General features: G+C 39.4%; 1 protein-coding gene across 1 annotated transcript in view; it reads right to left on the bottom strand.

Annotated features, from left to right (window-relative positions):
* Positions 1-14,495: 14,495 nt before the first annotated feature.
* Positions 14,496-25,538, bottom strand: part of MEGF9 (multiple EGF like domains 9) — an 83,145-nt gene continuing 72,102 nt past the window's right edge. The window contains exons 4-6 of the mRNA XM_028107590.2: positions 21,817-21,960; positions 21,003-21,272; positions 14,496-19,248 (exon numbers count right to left, since the gene is read on the bottom strand). Coding sequence (XP_027963391.1) covers positions 18,797-19,248; positions 21,003-21,272; positions 21,817-21,960 — 866 coding nt within the window. The 3' untranslated portion in view covers positions 14,496-18,796. The remainder of the gene's footprint in view (positions 19,249-21,002; positions 21,273-21,816; positions 21,961-25,538) is intronic.

Consider the following 25,538-nt stretch of genomic DNA (forward strand, 5'->3'; position numbering starts at 1 on the left):
AAGCAGTAATTTGCACACTTATTTTGAAGCAAATAAGCTCATCCCTTTGAGTCGGTGGTCACCAACACTCCTCCAATCTCCCAAAGCTCAAACGCACTTGAGATCAGTAAACTGAGGCCCAAAGAGAGGAAATGAATCGCCCAAAGTGTCAAAGCCAGACCCACGGCTCCTGCCAACTAGATCAGGACTCTCCGTAACCCTGGTTGCCCTTCCTAATGCACAAGCAAATAAATGGATAATTTTGATAGAGCTGGGCCAGTGAAGTCAACCACCCTCTCCTCATCTCGGAGTTGCTACCTTCCCCTGCGGGCTGTCAGAAGATTCCTGGATGAAAATAACTTGAAAAGATGGGGGAGTGGGTAGATGGTGACTTTCCCCATAATCAGGTGCAAGTCTTCTGGTGTGCTAAAACGTAAGTGTACTTTCCAAAAGAGGTCTTCTCTAATCCTCTACTGTAAAGCAAGTCCTTTCTTGTATTCTTAGCAACCCATATTTTTCTTTTGTGGCACTTAACCACACTTTGCAATTACGTATTTCTGTGTTTCTTAGAAAGTCTTCCTTTTGCTCTAGACAGGAAACCCCATGAGGACAGATACTGTGTTCTGAATTGTTCCCTGCTATATCCCCAACACTATGTCTGCCACCCAGAAGGCGTTTTAAAATATATGTTGAATGAATGATTCAACCAATCTGGAAAGTGGGGGCTAATATCTATCCTGCAAGATTTTTGTGAGGATGTGAGGATGACCTGAGATATCTCTAGTAGCCCTGTCAATGGTAATCCCATAAATCCCTCCCCCACCCCTTTATTAGCTTTAGTGAAGTCTACAAAACTCATGGTCCTGCACATGTCCCTCTTCTTCACCCACCCCTGAATCAGCAATAAAACAACAGCCTGAAAGAGAGAGTGGGCAGGAACAAGTCGGCACATCAGATGCCCCGACCCAGGGAAGGGACAGTCCTTGATGCCCTGGAACAGGCTAAGTTCAACCAAAGAGATGAGCGTGTCCAAAAGTAGGGAAGCTGGAGGTGTCAGGATGCCTGCCCTGATTCTGCCACCAACCCTCTGTGATCTTTGCAGACCACTCCTCTGGGCCCGTTTCTACACCTCTGAAATAAGAAGGTTGGACTAGATGGATGTCTCAGGACCTCACCGCTCTGGAGGCGATTTCTTTGTGTTTCTTTCAAAGCTACAAACACACTGCCAACTCTGTTCTGGTGAGGGAGGCTGAGTCACAAATCATCACTCCCCAAATGAAGGCACTAACTTTCCATCCAGCAGATGGAAGCTCTTGAGGAAAGAAACGAGGACAAGGATTTACACATTTTGAGCATCTCTCGTGTATTACCTGTGTCCAGCATATCACACGTACCACCTCCCTGAACTCTCACAAAGGTCCTCTGGAGTAGGTACAGGTGTTATCCCCATTTTACTCACAGATGAGAAGACAGAGACCAAAAGAGGTAAAAATAACTCACTCCAGGTCTCATTGCGGGTAAGTTGCAGAGCTGGGATTGGAGCCCAGGTCCCTCTAAACTCCAATGTCCTAATTGTTTCAGGCAGCCTGTCTTTCATATCTGTTTGTTTTTCTACTCTTTAAAATGTAGGACTAAGAGATGAGGTCTACATCCAGACAACAGTATTTCAGGGATGTGTTCACCAGACTCTAGTCCTTGGGTAACTGCTGCAAGGTGGCCACAAGGTGGATCTTGATGCGGGCAGTATGATCGCAGGACTGGAAGTCTGGTTCTAGATTCGGACTCCGGAAAGTCCTCCGACTTTTCCTGTGACTGGGGTCCCTTCCCCTTTTGCTCCTCCTTGGTTTTCCCATGTGTAAAATGGGGCAGACAACACTGAGCTCACACAGCTGCATTATCTAACTAGATACTTTGAAAACTGTAAAGAAGAAAGAGCCTGTGAGGAGCTCTCCTTATGATGAATCCATTGCCCTGTCCAGCAAATGACTATGTTCCCGGATGGTGTGCTAAACCCTTTGGTGAACCTGGAAACTGAAAATAGAATCAACTGACAACAGATGGCCTATTTGGGAAGTTGTTTTTCCCATTTTTGTGGCCAGGGACGAGCCCTTTGCCCCATCTCTGTCTCACCACGGCCCTTCTTTCTGCCAAGCCTGAAGATGATGTCACTGCCCCCAGCTGTTTGGGCTATCTGGCTCCATCTCCTTGACAACAGCCACCCAGCCACAAGGCTGGCATTATTATTCTGCTGGGCAAGGTCATAGCAAATGGCTGGAAGGAAGTAGCTTGCAGCCAGATGTTTCTCATTAGGGTAGAACGCTCCTGAAGTTTTAGCAGCTCAAGCATCTCATCAAGACACATAAGCTGCCATGACTAGCAGCAAGAATAAGTTTGTAACATCAGTTCATGCACACTGTTGCTTTGCACTGTTCCATTTTATCCTCAGGCCACTCTGAAGAGTTTGGAGTGAGGGCCCCAGTCTACAGATGAGGAAAGAAAGGATCAGGGAAGAGAAGAGATTTCCCAAAGACATTCTTTTCTTCTTTCTTTCTCTCTTCCTTTCCTTCTATTTTTCTTAGCTTTTCATTTAGAAATAATTTCAGACTTAGGAAAAAAGTTGCAAAAATAGTACAAGGCATTCCCCAGATAGCCCTCACCCAGCTTTCTAATAGATTAACATCTTACATAACCGTAGCCTGATTGTCAAAAATAAGAAATTACACGGATACAATACTATTTACTACAGACCGTATTTAAATTTAATCAGTTTTCCGGTGAATGCCCTTTTCCTGGATCCAATCTAGGATTGTACACTGTGTTTAGTCATCGTGCTTCCTGACTCTCCTCCAGTCCGTGACAGCGCCTCTGTCTTTGGATTTCATGACATTGGCACCTGAGGAAAGGTCTTGCCATCCACTTGATAGAATGTTCCTCAGTTTGGGTTCATGTGGTGTTTCCTCATCATTAAATTGAGAGGTAATGCACTTTGGGCACGAAAGTGATGCTGTGCCCTTCTCAGGGTCTCAGGAGGCAGATGACGTTCATACATCTCATTAATTGGTGATATCAACTCTGATCTTGGCTAGGGTGGTATCTGCCAAAATTCTCCATGGCAAGATTATTATTTTTCTTTTTGGCATTAGTGAAGGGTCTTATGAGGGGATATTTGAGACTATGCGAATATCCTGTTTTTCATCAGACTTTCACCCACTAATTTTAGCATCCATGGATAATTCCTTCCTAAAACAATAATGACTGTGTATTCACCAATTGGTGATTTACTCTTTTCATCTTTCCTTCTATATATTTTGTAAAGATTTTATTTTTAAGTAATCTCTCCACCCAGTGTGGGGCTGGAAGTCGAAACTTCAAGATCAAGAGTCACACGCTCCACCAACTGAGCCAGCCAGGCGCCCCTCCTTCTATATTTTTTAACTGGAATTCTACTGGAAGAAAGAGCTTTCTCTTCTCCCTCAGTTAGTTATTTATTGAAATCCATATGGACTTATGGGTGTTTGCTTTATTTGATGGGTTATAATCCTTTACTATCCCTATTTCTTTTGTTACACAAATTGTCCTAGATTTGCCAAGCTGCCCTTCTAATACATAGGTGTGCCAAGTTCCAGACCCAGGTCTGACTGGTCCCAAGGCCAGCAGAATTTCTAGCATGTCCCCCCAGCCCCTTGATCTCAGGAGCTCTTCCCAGTCAACCCTCCCCCTCAGCAGTCCTTAAGCACCCACTGTCTTCTCCAGAGCATGCTGGGTTACTAAGCCAATGATGCCATCTGGGCCCAAACGAGTCCCAGGCCATGCACAGAGTCAGTGCTCAATGCCGGTTTGTCAAATTCACTTCAAGTCCTGACTTTTGATTCAAGATGGAAAGAGGAACGAAAAACACTCCATAACAAGGGAGCAGCAGGTATAGAGGGTAACACACATCAACAGGATATGACCATAGACCTGCTAATTCAATGTTCAGGGCCTGCTTTCTTATTTGTAAACTCGGTGCATCAGACTGCAACATTGAGGGCCTCTTTGGCTCTGATGTTCCATGAATAACTGATATTAGTTACTGTGTATTGATGAGCTCTTTCTATGTGCTGGACATGTGTTAATCAACACTCTATTCAATCCTTATATTAACCGTATGAAACAGGGACAGATTATACTCCAGTTTACAGTTAACAAAACTGAGGCTCAGACAGAAGAGGGATTTGCCAGGCCACACAGCAGTGAGGTGGAGGAGATGAGAGATGGACCCAGATGGACCCAGCACTTCATTCGAAAGCCCACCCTCTTAATCACGAAGCCGCGGTGCCTTTCACAGAGCTCCTGCTACCCCTGCCTTCAGAAGCTGGTGAAAATGCATAATAAAAAATCAAAGTAAAACATCTTCAATACTTTGCTGGTATAAGAAAACTAACAGGGGCGCCTGAGTGGCCCAGATGGTTGGGTGTCTGCCTTCGGCTCAGGTCATGATCGCAGGGTCCTGGGACTGAGCTGCACGTCGGACTCCCAGCTCGGTGGGAAGCCTGCTTCTCCCTCTGCCTCTCCTGCTTGTTCTCTCTCTCTCTCTCTCTCTCTCAAATGAATAAATAAAATCTTTTAAAAAAACTAACAGTAAGATTTTAGGGGCACAAAGAGAAGAAACTGAGTTATTCTGACTGAGGGGCTGGGGAAAGGTGTTTTATAAGCAAGATCCATTCCCTGCAAAAGAAAATACAAACTTGTTCACATCATATGTGCATAAGGCCCTCACTTTTTAAGTCCAGCAGAAATAAAATCACTGTTTGATACAACACTCTTTACAAAGCCCGTATCACATTTTTCATCCCTTGATGCTTTCTCACACACAAACAAGTTTGTTAGCCTTTAGGAATAAGGACATTGAGGCTCCAGACATGAACCAGTTTTCCCAAAGTCACACAGCAAAAGCTAATGACAGAAAAAGGAACCTGGACCTCAATCTCCCAGTTCCCAAAAGCTGATGCTTCTGAGCTTGTTGGAAACTTACAAAAGGCCTAGACACACCCCAAATCAAAATCTCCCATAATTGATCATCCTCAGTACCACAGCCAGATCCCCCTGTGTCTAAACCCAGAGGTTGGCTATTAGAGAGTCAAAGGCTTTGGGAAAATTATCCAGGGAGAACTTTCCAGCACCCTTCCCAGCTGCACATCTGAATATGGAAAGCAGCAAGAGCTGTAGGCAAGAAAAGATAGTGGAATTAATCAAGATGAATCCATTCCAAAGAAGGGGCATCCTTTCTGACTTGCCCAAAGGAACTCTGTACGTGTGTGGCTCTTGAACCCTGGAAATGTGGTTATGTGAACGAGGAACTGAATTTTTTAAAAAAACTTGATCTTACTTAAATTTAACAGCCACATGAGGCCAGTGGCTACTATATTCACACAGATATAAGGCATGTCCATCACCCCAAAACCTCCCTTGGGATGCAGTTGAATATCCCTTCCACCTCAGGAAACCACTAGTCCACTTTCTGTCATTAAAGATTTGTCTTGGTAGGACCACAAGGATGCCTACAACACTCAGCCCCCTATGGATGCCATCCTGCCCCCCACCCCATCGCTGAAAACACAAAAACAGCGGCAATTCAACTTAGAAAACTGTTTGGTTTCACTCCAAATAATACCTAAAACCAAGGAGTGGCCTTACTCCAATACTGGGCTGTGGGTTGGTTTTCTACTCAGAAAACAAGCTACCTGGTCCGCAGTCCAATCCCCCCACTCATTACAGAAAGAATAATATGGCTTTTTTTGGGGGGGGCACGTTGGGGTGGGTAAAGCTTTTATTAAAGATCTCTTAAACAAAAGGGAGGGATGAAGGAAGTATCATTCATGGTAGACATAGCATGAGCCGGGGTGCTGCCCGTGTAAGGTTTGATTTAATCTCAGTGCAACCCTGAGTTCAGCATCATCCCTTTTACAGGTAAGGACAGGAGGACTAAGAGCCATTCATTAACTTCTCCAAGGTCCGATGGTTGCGAGGGCTGCACTGGGACCCGCATTGCTCTGCTTAGAAAGCTGATGCTCTTCGTACTGCTACGGGTTGTTTTTTTAGAATTCCGTTAAAGAGATTTTTCTGCTGACGTTCCAGTACGCCTCCTTTAATTAGATGGTAACAGCTAAGTAATAGACATTGTTGGTTGCTGGGAAACTCGGCGAAATTTGGTTGTCAACTACTAATGCAACCTTTGGCTTAGATGTGCTGACCTCCTCTTTGTCACCCTTAACTGATACTTTAACACCTTCATTTAATAGTGTGATGATCTCTGTCTTTTCAGACAAAAAGGCGAGGTGCGTGTTATAAGGAAATAAAGTTAATTCTTTACCCAGGTCCCATACCTGTTCACATTGCTACCTTTTCCTTTTAATTAAGGAAATTCAAAATATCACTGTCACCAAACTCTGATTCTTGCTCCGGACTATAAGAGCCTCTCCATTTCAGATGATTCCTTCGGAGATTAATGGTCCATTGGTCCAAATACAATTTGCTTAATTACCCCCGAATTATTATCTCAACTAAAACAGAATCTTAATAGACAACCATTAATATCTTTATCCTTGTCTGGAAGAATCTCATCTCTTGGCAAAAATAGCTTCTTCCAATGAAACTGGATAATCCCCTCGCATGGTGATTAAAGATAACAATGGCTCATTTAGAAAATGCTTGGAGGAAATTAAAAAGCTGAGCGATAGCCTCTTGGTTCTGCAAGCTACTAAAAATAAAGGCAGGGAGGAGAGGGCACCCAAGGCATCCATATATCAGACTGAGTTTGCTTCCTACGCAGTCAGCACATGACAAAATGTTTGAGGATTCACAATCCAGTGTGTGGGCAAGATTTCTCTCTCACTGAACGAATGAGCTTGATCAGCACCATTCCATGGAAGGAAATCCTGTGCTGTTTACTTCCAGGGTCACCCCCCAAAACATTCCTAGTTAAAAGTGACTTGGTGCTGCCCAAAATAACAGTCCGTTTGGGTTTTCGTTCAGGCTTACATTAATTCGAACCCTTTACCAACTGAAGTATGCTTATGTGTCTCCACCATGTCCACCAATATAAAAACTGCAATATAGCTGATTCGCTCATTCATTTGCCAGTATTTATTGAGCTCATTTTGGTACCAGGGCCTGTGCTTAGCAATGGGATTAAACAGATGAAGATGGTCCAGTCATCACACTGAACAGATAACGTGAGAGTAGACAGAGTACCATCATCATCTTCTTCATCATCATCAACTTGATCATAAATCAATGTTGGATTTGGTCCAGTGCTTTTTCTGTATCTATTGAGATGATCATCATATAATTTTTTTCCAGTCTGTATGAATTACGTTGATTGATTTTTGTATGTCGTACCAGCCTTGCATTCATGGGATAAATCCCAGTTAATCATGAAGTACTATCTTTTTAATATTTCATTGTATTTAATTTGCTTAAATTTTCTTAGAAATATTTATGTCTGTGCTCACGAGGGATATTGGAGTATGGTTTTCTTGTGATGCTTTTGTCTGGTTTTGGTATCAGGGTAATGCTAGAATGAGTCGGGAAATATTGTCTCTGGAAGAGTTTATGTAGAATTAGTATTATTTCTTCTTTAAATGCTGCATGGAATTCACCAGTGAAGCTATCTAAACCTGGATTTTTTTTTTTTTTTTGGTAGGAGGTTGCTAAGTACAAATTCTATTTTCTAACAGATATTGTCTATTGCTTTTTGAGAGAGCTTTGGCAGTCTGTGTCTTTCAAGGAATCTGTATGTTTTACCTAAGTCATCAAATTTATTGGAATATGTGGAGAGCACGATGGAGTCACTTGTCGAGCAGCGGTCAAGCAATGATGCAGACAGCTGAGGGCACTGCAGCTAAGACCAGATATCGCCGAGACCAGCACCCGCTGATGACACACTCAGAGCTGATAACCAGCAGAAACGAAGTCTGCAAAGGCCCAAGTCTGGTTAAATCCCTTTGAAAAAGGGAGGATTTTTGTAGCCAACTGTAGACTCCTCAGACACTGATCTCTCTATGTCTGACCACTTCAAAAAGCGGCTGCAGCCAAAGCTTCTGCCTGATCGATCTCCAAAAAGAACTGAGATCCTTCACTGCTTGAACATAATAAGCAGTAAGTGCTGAGAATGGACCTGGACGGGACCGAGGCCTTATCTCAACTGCGCGCCCACAGACTGACTTTGAGTTTGGTTCTTGAACTTCCTACCCCCTGTTCTATCTTGTTTGTTGTGTGACTTGTCTTGTGCTTTGCTTTGTGCGATGAGAAGCCACGTTAAACACCTCGTGAAATGTCATCGGGTTTGGAATCCTGCTCTATAATTGTTAACCTTGCTTTGTGATTGAAATCAATCAACTGAAGAGAGCCGACATTGCGGAAAGACACAACTCGTGTGCACGCCTTCTGGTCATGCTCATGACAGGCTCAGCTTCCCCTATTATCCTTTTTAAGTTTTTTAAGTTAAAAGTTTTTTTGAGGACCTCTCTACTGTTTTCCATAGTGGTTGTGCCAATTTAGCTTCCCACCAACAGTGCACAAGGGTTCCTTTTCCTCCACATCCATGTCAACACTTGTTATTTCTTGTCTTTTTGAATCTAGCCATTCTGAGAGGTATGAGGTGATATCTCATTATAGCTTTGATTTGCATTTCCCTGATGATGAGTGATGTTGAGCATCTTTTCATGTACCCGATGGCCATCTGTATGTCTTCTTTGGAAAAAACGTCTGCTTAAATCTTCTGCCCATTTTTAATTGATTTTTTTTTTTTTTTTTTTTGCTATTTAGTTGTATGAGTTCTTTGTATATTGTGGATATTTGCCCCTTATTAGACATATGATTTGCAATTATTTTCTCCCATTCAGTAGGTTGCCCTTTCGTTTTTGTTAATGGTTTCCTTTGCTGTGCAGAAACTTTTTAGTTTGTGTAGTCCCACTTGTTTATTTTTGCTTTTGTTGTCTTTGCTTTTAATGTCAGATTCAAAAAAATCATCACCAACACCTTACTGCTTATATTTCCTTCTACTTTTATGGTTTCAGGTCCTACATTCAAGTCCTTAATTCATTTTGAGTTAATTTTTGTGTACGGTATAAGATAGTGGTCCAGTTTCATTCTTTTGCCTGTGGCTATCCAGTTTTTTCGGTACCATTTATTGAAGAGACTGTCCTCTTCCCATTGTATATATCCTTGGCTCCTTTGTTGCTGTAAATTAATTGACCATATATGTATGGGTTTATTTCTGGACTTTATATTCTGTTCCAGTGATCTCTGTGTCCGCTTTTATGTAAAAACCACACTGTTTCATTACTATAGCTTTGTAATATGTTTGTAATCAAGGAGCATGATGGCTCCAGCTTTGTTCTTCTTTCCTAAGATTGCTTTGGCTAGTCAAGGTCTTTTGTGATTCCATACAAATTTTAGGATTATTTGTTCTCTTTCTGTGAAAAATACCATTGGGATTTGGTAACAATTACATTGAATCTGTGCATTGCTTTGGGTAGTATTGACGTTTTAATAATATTATTCTTCCAATCCATGAGCATGAAATATTTTTCCATTTATTTGTTTCTTCTTCAATTTCTTTCATTAAAGTCTCATAGTTTTCAATATATAAGTCTTTCACCTCCTTGGTTAAATCTATTCCTGGGTATTTTATTCTTTTTGATGCAATTGTAAATGGGCTTGTTTTCTTAATTTTTCTGATTGTCCATTATTGGTGTAAAGAAATGCAACAGATTTCTGTGTGTTGATTTTGTATCCTGCAACTTCACCGAATTTCTTTATTCGTTCTAACAGTGTTTTTTTTTTTAATGGAGTCTCTAGGATTTTCTATATATAATATGATGCTATCTGCAAATAGTGACTATTTTCCTTCTTTCCAATTTGGATAGCTGTTATTTATTTTTCTTGCCTAATTGCTCTGGCTAAGACTCCCAGTACTATGTTAAATAAAAGTGGCAAGGGCAGACATCCTTGTCCTGTTCCTGGTATTAGAGAAAAAGCTTCCAGCTTTTCACTGTTGAGTGGGATATAGATGTGGGTTTGTCATATATGGCCCTAATTATGCCAAGGTAGTTTCCCTCTATACCTACTATGTCGAGAGTTTTTTATCATAAATAGATGTTGAATTTTGTCAAATGCTTTCTCTACATCTATTGAGATGATCACATGATTTTAAAAACATTTTCTTAATCTCTACATCCAACATGGGGCTGGAACTCATGACCCGGGATCAGAAGTTGCATGGTCTACTGACTGAGCCAGGCAGGTGCCCATTTGATCATATGATTTTTATACTTCATTTTGTTAATCTGGTCTATCCCATTGCCTGATTTGTGAACGTTGAATCATCCTTGCATCCCTGGAATTAATCCCATTCGATCATGGTGTATGATTCTTTCAATATACCGTTGAATTCACGTTGCCAATATCTCATTGAGAATTTTTGTGTTTATCTTCAACAGGGATATTGGCCCGTAATTTTCTTTTCTTGTGGCATCCTTTTCTAGTTTTGTTATCGAGGTAATGCTGGCCTCATAACATGTGTTTGGAAGAGCTCCCCCACTTACTGTTTTTTGGAAGAGCTTGAGAAGGATTGGTATTAATTCTTCTTTGAATGCTTGGCAGAATTCAGCCAGAATTTTATTTGTTGGAAGGGTTTTGATTACTGATTCAATCTCCTTGCTAGTAACTGGGCTGTCCAGATTTCCTATTTCATCATGATTCTGTCTTGCTAGATTTCATGTTTCTAGGAATTTATCCATTTCTTCTAGGTTGTCCAATTTGTTGGCATATAATTGTTCATAGTAATCTCTTAGAATCTTTTGTATTTCTGTGGTTTCAGTTGGAACATTGTATTTTTGGTACAGGTATCTCAAGTTATGTATTACCTGCCAAACATTTTGTATTATTTTTTCAACATAGTTGAAATCATGTTGTATCCACCAGTTTATATCCTATTGAAAATTTTCACTGTGAGATATGACACATATGCCAGAGTATGTGTGTGTGCTTGAGTGTATATATATACACACAGTATTAAAAAAGAATACAGCAAAAAGCCCATGTAAACACACACTTCTTAAGTACATTACTAGTACCTTTGAGGTCATCTCTGCATCCCCCTCTCTTTTCCAAAGTTATCTTCACTTTTATATTAATCGTTCTCTTGTTTTTCTTTATAATTTTCCCATATATGTATGTTATTTTTAAACAATATATTCTATTTCCCATTTTGGGACATTATATAAAAGAAATTATATTGAATACATTCTCTATGGCTTGCTTTTTTTTTCCCTTGGCATTATGTTTTTGAGATTCATCCATATTGATACACAGCTATAATTCTTTCATTTTAACTACTGCACGAAATTCTGTTCAAGTATTTGGATACCCGACAATGTATCCATTCTTCTACTGACAGACAACTGGGGTGTTCCCAATTATTTTGCTATAACAAATGATGCTGCAGTGAAGAATTTGAAATGTGGGTCCTGGTGCACACACATCAGAGTTTCTCTAAACTCTGTACCAGTTGCATACACATCTGCAAAATGCTCTGTTTTTCTCCACTAAACTTTGATTCTATTTTTAGTCATTCTTCCTAATTCTTTTTAATGATTGTATTTTATCTCAATAAGTGCATGCATTAAGCCACATCTGTTGTTGACCATCTAGAGTTTGTCCCCCCAATTCTTTTTAACTTTATACACACTGTGGGGAAATTTTTTTTTTTTTTTTTTTGCACAGAACTCTCTGCTTTTTAGGTCTTTTCCTTATGAGGAATTCCCAGAAGCAGATTTCTTGAATCAAGGCTGTACTGATTGCCATTCAGTGGGAAGGTTTTTACTACTGAAATACACAGAGTAATCACTATCCAAATAGTTGTTAATCCTTTGGGGATCATAGATCCTTTAGAGACCATGATTAAGGTATGGACCTTTCCTCCAGAAAACACACGCATGTGTACACACACACACACACATACACACACACAAAATTATTTGTATTCACAAAGCAGAATGCCATTTCAAGAGTTTCTCAGACCCTCTGAAATACATATGCTGACATCTCTATTAAATAAGATATACTATCTTGCCTGATGAATATTTCTTACACTTCACCCATTAAGTTCCCATAGCAACTCCTGTATCTGTCAAGTATCTTTTGTTTTAAACCACAACTTACTGAGCATCTACAATGTGCCAGCACCATGCCAGATACTAGAGATAGAATAAATGTTCCTGGTTTCAAGGAATATAGTCTACTGCGGAAGACATAAAATAACAAGCATTTCCAATAAAATATGTGCAATAAGAGAGGTATTCACTAGGCAAAACAGAGATACAAATTAAGGATTGATCAACTTTCCTTTATCTAGGGGTTGCAAAAAATGAATAAATATCCTCAAGGATGTTATAGATAGGAGAAACGCTACCAGCAAAAGGAGAAAGGCATCATATAACCTGGCACCTATAGGAAGTTATACATGAGTCCAATATAGTTGGGCTAGAACGGTAATGAACGTAAGGAAGGGTTGAGATTCTTCCTTATTTGAGACTGAGATTAAGAAAACAGTATGGACATAGAAGACTGTAGCTGTTGTTCTGACAACAGAAGGAAACCACAAAAGATGATTTCCTCCCAAACACTTCCTTTATTACCCCAAACCTACTCTTATTAAACACAAAGGAAAACATTTTGCCTGTTTTTTGTGCAACTGTCTGAAATCTCAGTGCTCAACATCCAAGGTTTAAAACCTACTTATTAATACAAACAACACATTTAACAATGTGATGGCTTTCATTTTGTAAGTGGAAGTATCAGAAAGCCAGTACAATAAGTACGACAATAATTTCTTCATAAAATTGCCTTGAAAAGCTAACTTACATGTAAAACTATGTCTTTTTAACATTCACCTAAAACATCTTTCAGCCTGTCAGTTTACACTTCTAATACCTACCATCTCACGAAAATAATTTTGTTGTTTTGAATTTAGCCTAACTTTTTAAATGTAACTAAACATAATTGTTACTTTGAAGTCACTGGTTTAATTATAATGGAAGAAGGGGAATTTTTGTAAAACACATGCATCTTGGGCGCCTGGGTATCTCAGTTGTTAAGCGTCTGCCTTTGGCTCAAGTCATGACCCCAGGGTCCTGGGATCGAGCCCCGCATCAGGCTCCCTTCTCAGTGGGAAGCCTGCTTCTCCCTCTCCTGCTCCCCCTGCTTGTGTTCTGGCTCTCACTGTCTCTCTCTCTCTCTCTCTGTCAAATAAATAAATAAAATCTTGGGGCACCTGGGGGGCTCAGTCGTTAAGCGTCTGCCTTCGGCTCAGGTCATGATCCTAGGGTCCTGGGATCGAGCCCCGCATCGGGCTCCCTGCTCTGCGGGAAGCCTGCTTCTCCCTCTCCCTCTCCCCCTACTTGTGTTCCCTCTCTCACTGTCTCTCTCTCTGTCAAAGAAATAAATATAAATAAATAAATAAATAAATAAATAAATAAATAAATAAATAAATAAAATCTTCAAAAAAATAATAAAACATATGCATCTTACTCTCCTATGAAAAAGGAATACACCCAGTTTTGACAATCTAATAAATGTCTTTGATAGACTTTCATCCAAAGTATGAATTCAATACTATAAAAGTAATATTTTTGGCAATACTTCCTCTTGGTGTGCTAAGATTGTACATACATTTCCTTTCTTTTGAGATTTTAATTTGTTTAGATTTCTGCCATGCTTGTTCCATTTCCTTAAAATAATACCGAAATCATATACATTATAGACCTACATGTATAGAACCACATGTATAAAAATATAAGGTGGGATTATAGAGTAATATGACTTATTTTCTTGTGTGACAAGAAAAGAAAGGAAAAACAGGGTTTTGAAGTTTAAATAGCAACCAACCGAAGTTTATAAAGCTCTCAGCACAAAGGAAAGCCGACTTACTTTCTCTTTTTTTATCCAAAATACCCCTTGGATTTCTAGATGGCATCCCATTAAACACCACTAAGCTTTGTCAAAATACAGGATCTTCAAGTGTACCTCAAAATAATAAAAAGATGTACGGTCGTTGCAGGTTGTCTAATAAATGCATAGAACATTGTTCCCTTCAGATTTACACTGAAGAAAGAAAATTTCTTATACGTATGAAAAAGAAATTCAAGAGGAAAAATTTTTTCTTTAATATTTTCATGGAAATCCCAATGAATCTCATAGGGGACAGGCAAAAGTACAAACAAGGATATATGTTAATAAATGCGCCCCCCTCCCAGGGTGTTTTATTTTGTTCTAAGAGGGGGAATCTTACGGCATTTTCTTTTCCTAAGTGGAAAAACATTATTTAAAAGAAGTTAAAACAAAAAGCATGGTCAATAAATGAAGCATTCAAAGATTTTCACGAAGTGGTTTGAAAATAAATGCTATTATGTTAAAAGACTTCCAACAAATCTGACCACATAAAAAAAGTAAAACAACAAATCTACAATAGGTACAAATTATATACATTTATTTTTTTAATAATTTTAAATAACACTCTTGTATAAATTCTTTTCATATATTCAAATCATACACAAATTTAGAAATGCATCATGAAGCCTAGTACAGCGTATGTAGGAGACACGTTTTTTTTAAAAATTTGTGTTAGAATTTTAGTGACATACAGACGAGTTCAATGTTTCAGAAACATTCCCTAATCACTCGGGCTGACAGGTAATGCAGGACAGAGTGCTTGTGCCTAGCGTGAGAACTCAGCTGCAGATCCTTCGGCTCTGGACTACCGTGGCTCACGTCGTCACCCCGGCTGCAGTGATTGCATATGCAGAAGTAACACGTAAGGGAGGCTCCTGTCTGCCTTGGAAAAAACATCATTCAACCACTTCCATTTTAACGATCCATAACCTTCAGTCCATTTGACGTTTTTGACGTCTTGAACCGGTGTGTTCTCCCCGCTTTTTCCCTCGGCATAGTCACTGGCTCAGGGTTAAAGAGGAAAATCGCCACTAACCTTCTGTCACTCCCCTGCACACACCAAACTCCTGTTAGTTCCCAAACCCCATACTGTCCAAGAAGATCATAATGGATCATAAGGCCAGAAATGCTTTCCTTGCTCTAACAGGTTACACTGGGTCGCTTTTTACTTCTCTGAACTTTTTGTTGGAGAGCTTTCCTTGAGATGCATATATCTTGAACTCCTATCCACATACCTCAAAGTATAAGAACCAGGGAATGTTAATTACAAGTGCTGTTACGTTCACCGTGTGTCCTACAAAAAACAGAGGACCACGGTGAGTGATCTAATAACCCCGTCCCAACTGAGGCTCTTAGGAACACGTACTATTGCTTTAGCTCTCTGCTTCCAAAACAGCACGAGAAGGGCTAAATGTCCGGAAGGCACTCGCTGACCAAAATGAACTAGCGGGGCAGTGAGTATTGCTTTAATGACCAATTTTCTGGGGGACGTTAGGGCTAGAGAACAGCCTTATAATCTGACACTGTACAAATCCTCTCCCCCCAGATCTCTCTCCTCCCATCCCACATCTGCTCTGTTCTCTCTTAAAATGCAGGTACCCCTCAGAGTAGTAACACATCAAATCCATAGGACCTTAGTACAAGTGAGCTTTAGTTTTTATTACCATTTTTCCCTATACCTGGAGAAATTCCATTAATAAGAGACATCTGGGAGCTTGACAGTGCAGGGAAGGAGGGGAAAATAAGGGAGGACAGACATAGTTAACAACAGTACCTACGGTATCTGTCAGAAATGCATCAGGGCTTATGAAAATGAATGAATGAAGATACAATTATCACTTAATAGCAGTATCTGTCATTTATCAATAAGATTCACACTAGCCTTATTTGAAAATAAACACATTTCTAATCCTTATTTAAAAATTCTTCCCATATTATCTTTCTAAAGGACTGATGGGATCCCAGTGCTGAATGCCATGGTTCATAGGGATCCTGCCTTCAGAGGAATGAATATTGTGTAATGCATATTCCCTCTAGTTTCCTAGTCTGATTTTGCTGGTAGATCACTTCATGATTGATTTAAATTCTAGAGCAAAATTACTTCCCCCAGCAAAAAGCAGGGGGCACTAAAGAATATTGTTGAAAAAAAATTCTAAGACCTTAATTTTTTTTTCCACTGGGAAGAATTAAGAACATGACCTAAGAGTTGTTAATCAGTACTTAGAGGTTAACGTTTCTTGTGATTCAATGTTTGCAATATCTCTTAAGGTCTGTTTCAAAAAATCTCTATTATAGCCAGAATCTGGATGATTTGGCTTTGGCTCTTAGACCCTGACAAACACTCATGCTTTCTCTATTGAGTTAACTTCTACTTAACGAATGTTTCTTCTTCACCACCTTCAATCCATCACGTTGAGGGGATGGCAATCTGGGAGAAAGGCAGGTGTGTCAGTTTGCACACTTCCTTGGAACTGTGCAGTGTTCGGTCTGTACATGCAAAGGCAGCAGCTGTGGGGAAAGCACATTTTCCCTCCCCGCTTGGGAGGATTCGTTCCCTTTAATGAAGCACAAACTGGTGGTTTTGTTTTCTTATCACCAATACTAGCTTCAGATAGTAATCCTCCTGTGTCCTTTCCACAAACTCCTTCCCAGCTGTATGGTCCTGGACCATACCTTGTATTTACAGAAGTTAGAAACAGTCCCAGACAGGACTCTTCCTCCCAGCCTTCTTGGTCTGGGGCTAGGCAGTTTCTGCATTAGCATATAGTTGAGAGAACATGTGCTTCAATTAGGAGGCCTGATTCCAAGCCTAATAATGACATATTGTAGAGCCTTGAACAAGACATTTAACCTCATCTGTAAAATGGGGACAATAATTACTTCCTCAGGGGGCTATGATGAGGAACAGAGGACACATATATGGAAAGATGCTTTGTGAACTGCAAAGGGCTATAGCCATAGTCACTGATTTTAGTATAATGTAATGCCACGTAACCTCTACCCTCATGAGCAACGGCCAAATATTCGGAGCACCTCAGGTTATCAGAAGTAGATATTTGTCTGTCCATCCTCCAGAACATCATCTCTAAAACCTGAGAAAACTGAGGGGTCTCCTACAGAGGGATGACCAAATTCCAGGTTTTTCTTGGGGGAAGTTAGGCAAGGCTGTCAACTTGGATATCCTAGGTCTGATCTAATAAATCCTTGCTTTTTTTTTCTAACCACTTGACAGTTTGCCCTTCTTCCTAATAAATACCTATATTTGACTTCTGGCTGCTTTTCCTGGCTTGCTTAACCCACAGTCTGTCAATATCATAACAGATGAGAGCAACAGTGTGTGGCCTCTAGGGAAAAGCTGTGTCTAAAAGCAAGGACTAACTGTACCCACCCACCTCCAGAGCCACCCTCTAACCGGACAAGAAGACAGCAGAACTGTATCTCTGCAGGAAGGTGGTATACACCTCGTGGAGTCTGGATGATAAGCTATGTTCAAAGGTATTTTTTTGGAGGGGGATGGAGGAAGAATATAAATATTTCACAGGCATGAAAACAGGGGATCCCAAGCGATACGATGGCTTTTCTTTTGGAACTAAAATATTTCTAATTCCTTTGGAAGACTATCTTCTACATTTAGAGACATTTTTTTTTCATGAGGATACGTTCTACATTAATCTATGTAAAATATGTAGACTGGCTAACATCTAATCGGGGGAGTGCTTTGGAGAGCGCAGCCTCTATCCCAGCTTAACAATCAATTGCTTAAAAATCTATTGCTTGAATCTATAGTAAGTCAGAGAACATATAACTCTACTTTGAGACTGAGAAAGGGAAAGAAAGGTTAGAAACATTCAACCTCTTATAAATTTCAACAGTGTCCAAAGAGGGACTAAAAATGACGGATGGTCACCAGAGTCCCAGCTCTAGCAATACTGCCATCTATGTTACTCTATTTTAACCGATCCCCATATTTTCTTTTTACAACACCATTAACCGCTGTACAAATAAATTCTAGATGATAAAATATGACATGATTTTTTTTACAAATAGATACAAATACAATGTTGACCAGATATGCTACATTAACTATATACACCTTATTTCTCTAGAGGCAGGAAGAGACCTTATTTTTAGACAATGTACCATTTACACTGAGACCCTAAGGAGGACCATCAGCTTCCTGCTCCCAGATGTTGCCTTCCTCTTTCTACCATTAGAAGCTTATTCTGTGCTTTGATCCTATCATTGAGCAAGAATTTGGGAAGGAAAAATTAAGCTTTTCTAAAGATCTTCTTGAGACTTTTCTGCCCCTTTTTAAAAACAGTCGAGATTGTTTATTGTGATACAGCCCAGACATTAAGCTTTCTTCGGTGATGCCTTTTAGCACAGTAAAAGGAATATCATCCCTGACTCTCCTTTTAAACAAGGTGTCTCAGGAATGAAGATGAAAAGTCTTCCAGCAGTCCCTCCCCCTCCACTTCCATCTTGTTTCCGCTGGTTTGGTGAACACTTCCCCAGGAGTCTGTTCGGAGGTCAGAGTAGATGTGGGCTGCACTACAGGGTTCAGCCTTTCTATACTCCCATGTAGTTTGGTACAAAAATATACTTTACCACAAGTCCTTATTGACAGCGACTGCTTCAGATCTTCATGGGGGAAACTAAGAGTAATGGGCTAAGTGCATTACAAATTTGTACCTAAAAATTTCAGATGCACTCTATGCCTTTGCGTTCTCAGCAAACTCTACCCAGGCCTCATCTGGCCCAGGAGCTGATGTGGTCTTAGTGAGCACTGTGGTCTAACAATCCAGACAACGGTTCTAGCTCCTTAGGCTTTGTAGTTATGTATGGGTGTCGTCAGGGTCAGTTGCCCATTGGGAGCTACTTCATTACCATCATCTTCCAAGAGTCCTGACACATCTGCATTGGGAATGCTGTCATGGTAGCTGCTGAAACTGATATTGTCTTCTTTCAGCTCGATGGTCCAAAAGGGGGCATTGAGTTTCCGGTTTTGGTACTCCCGGTACATATAGACAGCCCCCACAAATCCCATCAGCAGCACCACCACAATGATGATGACTGTCAAAATGATGATGTTAAACTGGGTCCATGAAACATCAGCTAATGCTGATGTGCTGTTTTCAGCAGAGCTTACTGAAAAGATAGTCTGCAGGATTGTGGGGGTAAATGTACTATTTATAACAGGGGTGGGCACTGATGTGGTCAAAGAGGCATTGGAAACCAAAATGGTAGAACCTTCAGGTGTTGGAACAATAACTTCTGAAAATAAAAACAGAGAATGAAATGTAAAAGACAAAATTATCTAGTTTTAAGAAACAATAAAAGAAATACACATGGGAGTGGAAGTTGATATGGGATGTTGACATGATATTCTGCTTTAAGGTAATGCAAGTTAAAAATAATTTTTAAAGAAATATAGTGAAAAGAATCAAGGTCTAGAAAGCTAGATTACATCCATGGCTGTTCTCCAAAATGTATAATATTAAAATCTTTGGGAAAATTCTAATGTTGGAGTTTCCTATCCTTCTTGACTCTGGGATAGATTCATACCTCCTCCTGCAAAAGCAGTAAATATATCACACTGAATCCTGAATCACTTGGTTAAAAGTGACAGGGATAAAAAGGCAATTATCTGAACTAAAATCAGTTCCACATGTCTGATGGCATTTCATAAGGGTGAAATTCTCTTCAAAGGAGGCAAAAACAGAATAAGGAAAATTGTATTTCTAGTTACTTCTGAAAAACACAATTTAAATGTCCAAAGTTGATGTCAGCCAAGAGAAAACACAGCCTTCCTTTAACCATATGTGTAGTAATTCTTCCTTTGTGTATATCATAGATGATTTCATAATTAAAGTGCTAATGCAGCACAGCTGAGTAGAAATACCAAACTGTGGGGCTATAGATAAGTAAGTGAATCTTGTTAACATGGAGGCTCCCCATCTGTAAAATGGGAATGATAATACGGACTTTGCGGAGTTTCTGGGGAGGGTTAGCTGAGATAGTGCGCAATGGAGCATCACCGCAGGTAATGTTCCCAGGGCTTGGCCCATCATAGGCACTTGATAAAATGGCTTCTGTTGTCATTCTAATTCGTCACCACAGTCAGACACATTAATCTATCCCCAAAAGAGGCATGTTTTACATTACTTAGTAACTAATAAGAAAAATCATCACGATCCTGTCAGCTAAGTATGGACGAAGCATGCCTCCAAACGGGAAAGGGAAGTTAGTGACAGGATCTCCAGGCTAGTGACAGGGTTCAGTGTCCGTCTTTTAGCCTAGATCACAACAGAATAAGGATATCAAGAAGATGGCAGAGGGACGACACTTGCCATAGACCATCAGCCCAGTATTCAGCATCTGTCAGAATATCAGAGTGGTTTCTAGAAGAGAATGGTCTCATCACTCTGTGACCCAATAAAGCCTCAGTATCTCTAACTCATCCTGAATTTCTAATCATTTATTTTTATCTAAACCTTTACCAACCTTTCCTGCAAGAAACATTTTGCCATATGAGTAACTTTTTCTTTTAAAAGTCAGAAGGAATATTACTACTCTTTCCTCCATCCCACATGGGAAAACTCTGGCCCGAAGTTAGGACAGATGCCACGGTGGACTCTTGTTTCTCAGCTGGAACTTCCAACCAGATTACAGGACCTACTTCCAACAACCTTTGCTGGTCACTGGAGTGATGAGAATATAGGAAGCAAAGGATAAAAGAAATCATAGGACTTTTAAATCATTAACATAAAAATGAAAATAGATGAAGAGAAAATGTGGGAAGCCTGCAATGACTTTGTCGTGGGCCTCAGATTTCTGGAGTTGACTCTGGAGCAGCAGGAGAGCAGCAGGAATAGAAGGAGATCCCTTTAGGCAAATATCTATCAAAATCTATTTCCAGAAAACTCCTCTGGTGGGATCAAAAGGTTTTATAAAGCTAAAGGTGGCTGTTCTGAACTTTTCACTGCTAGGCTTAGATATTAAATGTACCACCTTAGGTGAAGTGTTACCTTTCTTGATGCAATTTCCCTCGAGGTCTCGGGCAAAGCCTTCTAGGCAGTTCTCACACCAAAACCCAGTGGTGTTATGGAGGCAGCCGATGCATTCACCACTCTCGGGCTTGCAGATCTTTGGAGCTGTAATTGGGTCCACGTGGCCATGGCATTGGCACTTGGTGCAGATGCTGTCAGAATTGTAATAGCCGTTTTCACACGTGTTGCAGTTCCGGCCCGTGTAACCCTCTTTACACTGGACACACCTAGGTTCCAATTCACCCGATTCTAAAAGGGCGAAAACACAGAAGAGACTCAGTACAGCCTCAAGCTAAAGTGAAAAATGCAAGCCAACTACTAGTCCTCAAACCGGTTTTTAAACCCTCCCTGCGATCTCTTCTCCAACTTAAAGAGACTAATGATCTATACCTTATTTCTTAATTCTTAATTGTCCAGTTAATTGTAAAAATGATGGGGCCCTCCAGAGACTCTCTGCAGGTGGGAAACAAAAGAAATATGCTTACTCAAGGAATATGAGTAATTGTAATGACGAGGCACTCATAACTTTTTTATTTTATTGCTTCTTTAGTTGTGACAGACGGAATAAACAAGATTTTAACAAAAACTTCCTCATCTCTCCCTCGAGTCTCATTTCATATATGTATTTGGATTTGGTTGCAAATCTGTAGAAAGAAAAACCTTAACTCCCTTTCACCTACTCACTCCACTCTCCTCTTAGCCCAGAACTTCATTTATCAACACACTTGATATCAACTGATAGCTGATTGCCTGGTTTTTCCTCTCAAAATGAAGACTTAGAGGAAGTCCTTACCTATGACACAGCTGCCTGTCGACGTCACAGCTGAACAAGGGCAGCGAAGACATTCTTTCGTGGCACGAGGACTCTGATAAAATCCTTCTTTGCATTCTTCACAGTGATTCCCTTTGCTATTTTCCTGGCAGTTTAAACAAGTACCTAAAAGAAGCAAATTATTTTAAGAAGTTAAAGATTTACTCTGAAAGCACAATAACTTTAAACAAATCATACATGCAACCAAAAGACTTTACAAGTTCACCAGAAGAAGTGGTGTGAAAGGAATTAGAATTAATCTACCCCATTTTATCTCTACATTGGCCACGTCTGTGAGGTCTGTGTCCCCTTCTAGATTGTAAACTCTAGGGAAAGGCTGGGTACATGAGTAGAGTAGCAATAAGCCCAGGTTGATGGTTGACTACATACAGAAAGCAAGCCAACTATTTTCAAATTAAAAATAAAAACAATCTAAAGATCTACTTAAAAAAGAATAAATTATATACTATTTTCATAGTTGGGCTACTATAGTTAAAAAAGTGAACTAGACCTATATGTATGAACGTGCATAAATCTTGAAAACAATGTTGACTGAAAAAAAGCAAATTGCAGAATGATACAAAACAGATGGAGAGTACTTACTTATCTTGTAAAATTTTAAAAACCATCCTAAACAATACTAAGCAAATGGATACAGAATACACGAAGCAAATGGGTACATACATATGATATGCAGTAAAAATCAAATGTGGACTGAGGGGGCATAGGAAAATTTTATGCTCTGCTTATCTTTGTGGAGGGAAGAAGAAAAACGAGACTATGGAAAAAAAGAGAGGACTCCAACTGTATTTGAAATTTTCTATTTCAAATATATAACTGTATATAATATGTATAAATATTAGGCAAAATACCAAAACGTTAATATTTATTAATTCTATGTGTAGGTACATGAATATGCATTATATTATTCTCCATACATTTTTATATTAAAAAAATTTGAGATCAAAGTAAAAACAATTAATTAATAGGAGCACCTGGCTGGCTCAGTCAGTAGAACATGTGACTCTTGATCTCTGGGTTGTGAATTTGAGCCCCATGTTGAGTGTAGTGATTACTAAAAAAATAAACAAGTAAAAACTTAAAAAAAACAATTAGAGAAATGAAAAGGAAGGAGGAGAGCAAAGCTATGTGTTTGTAGTACCGCCCGTGTGGTACCCTATTAGTAAAGATATCGTACAGGCACTGAAGCAGCATAGTGTCTAAAAACAGAAAATGAAAAAGTGCAGTGTAATTAACATCCCTTCTTTAAGGCGCCATAGAGACGCACAGGGACTCTTCGAACTGCTATTACAGGAATAAGTGAGAAAATGTGACAAAGAAACCTAAGACAATGAAATTTTACATGATAAGCGAAACACCATTCAATGCTGAAACTATTCATAAACAGTTGTATTTTATTTCTTTTCCTTATGAGTGAAATATTTGAGAAGAAGGGGAGAGAGACTGAGGCTGTTGAAATAAAATGTTCTGACAACTGGGGCAAACTTTGAAAAACCAAATAATGACAGTGTTATCAACACACATGGCACACCTCAATTTTTAAGTAATTACAACAGAATTCTCCCAAACTTCATGAACTGACGGGGAAAGACAGGTTCAAAAATTTATTACCCGAACACTTAACTTTGAACTAAATCAAACTCACATGAAAATGTCGCCTTCAATCATATAATTTTTTTAAAGATTTTATTTCTAAGTAATCTCTACACCCAACATGGGGCTTGAACTCATGATCCCAAGATCGAGAGTCGCACGCTCTACTGACTGAGCCAGCCAGGCGCCCCAATTATATAACTTTTTAAGGCCTGTTAGTGTTAATGATACTTTTCACATATATAACAAAGTAGTAGTATATCCTCATACAATCATAAACACATTAGGTACTGATATCTTTCCACATCTCTTTATATTCTGATGTCTCTTTAGCTATGTATCTTTGTGACAATAAAAATAGCTAAAAAATACATAGTAAGAAACCCAAACTGCGGATTTTGGCTCTACAAATAAGATAATCTTTTGTTTGTTGTTTGTTTGGGGGGGGGGGCGGGGGAGAGGGAGAGAGAGAATCTTAAGCAGGCTCCATGCCCAGCAAGGAGCCTAATGCAGGGCTCGGTCTCACAACCCTGAGATCATGACCTGAGCCAAAATCAAGAGTTGGACACTTAACTGACTGAGCCACCCAGGGGCCCTAACAAATAAGATAATCTTAAATGTTAAAGTGTTCTGCAGTGTGTAAAAATCAAAACCTGCATTATGTGTAAAATCTGGCCACGGGAACGCCCCCTATTAAAAATGTGCAGTGGAAATAATTTTTAAGAAAACAAGTTCTGATTAAGTCCTGAACTTTCAAAATACCTCAAAAATGTTAATAGTCCTCTAACAGAATAAGGATGTTCGGGGAAAGATGTGTTCCAAGAACATGCCATTTGCATGTGACTAATGTGGCAAGAACAGGTCATATTGCTATTCTTATTTAAAAATGATAAATATATATATTGCCAATATTGTGCTTCTACAATGCTATTGGGCTTACATGCTTATTGTTTGGGGGCTTTTTACTATTTTAGATAAACTATCAAGCCTTGGTGCTTATCACAATATCATTCCGTTCTCTTAAACCATTTATATTAGAATATAAATTTTTCTAAGAAATTATAAAATTTATAACAATTAAACACTTTTTTCCAGAAGAATTTATTTCCATTTGTTTTATGCCATACCCTACAATGAGAAGTCAATGAGAAAAAAATAACCCTGTGTGGTAAATATGTTGTCTCAAAAGGAAAGATGAAAACAACTCTAATAATAAGACTCATTACTCTACACTGCTTCAAAAATAGCACGCACCTGGAACACAGCTACTGAGAAAGAAAACTCATAAATTACAGACAGACAGACATAAATACAGCAGAGTGCTCACAGTAGCTGTGAGGGTAACAGTCCTTCTGGTTTCTCCCCTCTACTCTTCACGTGTCTCTGGTATGCTTGTATCCTTTTTTTTATTGTCTTGATTTTTTTCCTCATTACAAAGCTAATACATTATAAACTCTATTGCATGTGTATTATAAAAATATTTTAAGAACTCAAGCAAGTTTAAAACATTTCATGAGAAACTCGGAGGAAATGTTTTTATAATAACAATAAAGATCATAACCTTTCAAATCCACATCCAGTAGGAACTGATGGTGTGGATTTACCTTTCTAACAGCTTATAGCTCCTCTCCGGGAGGCAAGAGAGCATAAGAAAACTGGTACAGTGTTTAATGTCAGATCTGAGTCCCACTCCCAGCGGATCACTTACCAGTGATGGGACCTTTGGGAAATAACTTCTCTGGTTCTCACTTTTCTAATCTGTAAAGTGCAATAATTCTTGGGCTAATAATTTAATGTAACATGAATATTTCAAAGGGTGAAAAACTATTCCATAAGACAAATGTTTTCTCTTTATGTTTTAATTTCCTCATCTATAAATTAAAAAAGCTGCACTACATGAAATCTAAATTCCCATTAAAATCTAAAAGTTGAGGGTCTCTCTTTTATGATAAAAGGTATGTATAAATTAGCTGAAGTTTAACTTTATTATACTCTGCCTGGAACCTCCCAAAATACAATACTGTCTTAAAATTCACATTCTCTTTGCTGAAAGATGGCCAAAGGAGCGGATTACCAATTGGAAAAAAAAA

This window comes from Eumetopias jubatus, unplaced genomic scaffold, assembly GCF_037043125.1.
Source record: "Eumetopias jubatus isolate StellerSeaLion01/CBP00866 unplaced genomic scaffold, mEumJub1_p1.0 scaffold_15, whole genome shotgun sequence".
In the NCBI taxonomy this organism is placed as follows: domain Eukaryota; kingdom Metazoa; phylum Chordata; class Mammalia; order Carnivora; family Otariidae; genus Eumetopias; species Eumetopias jubatus.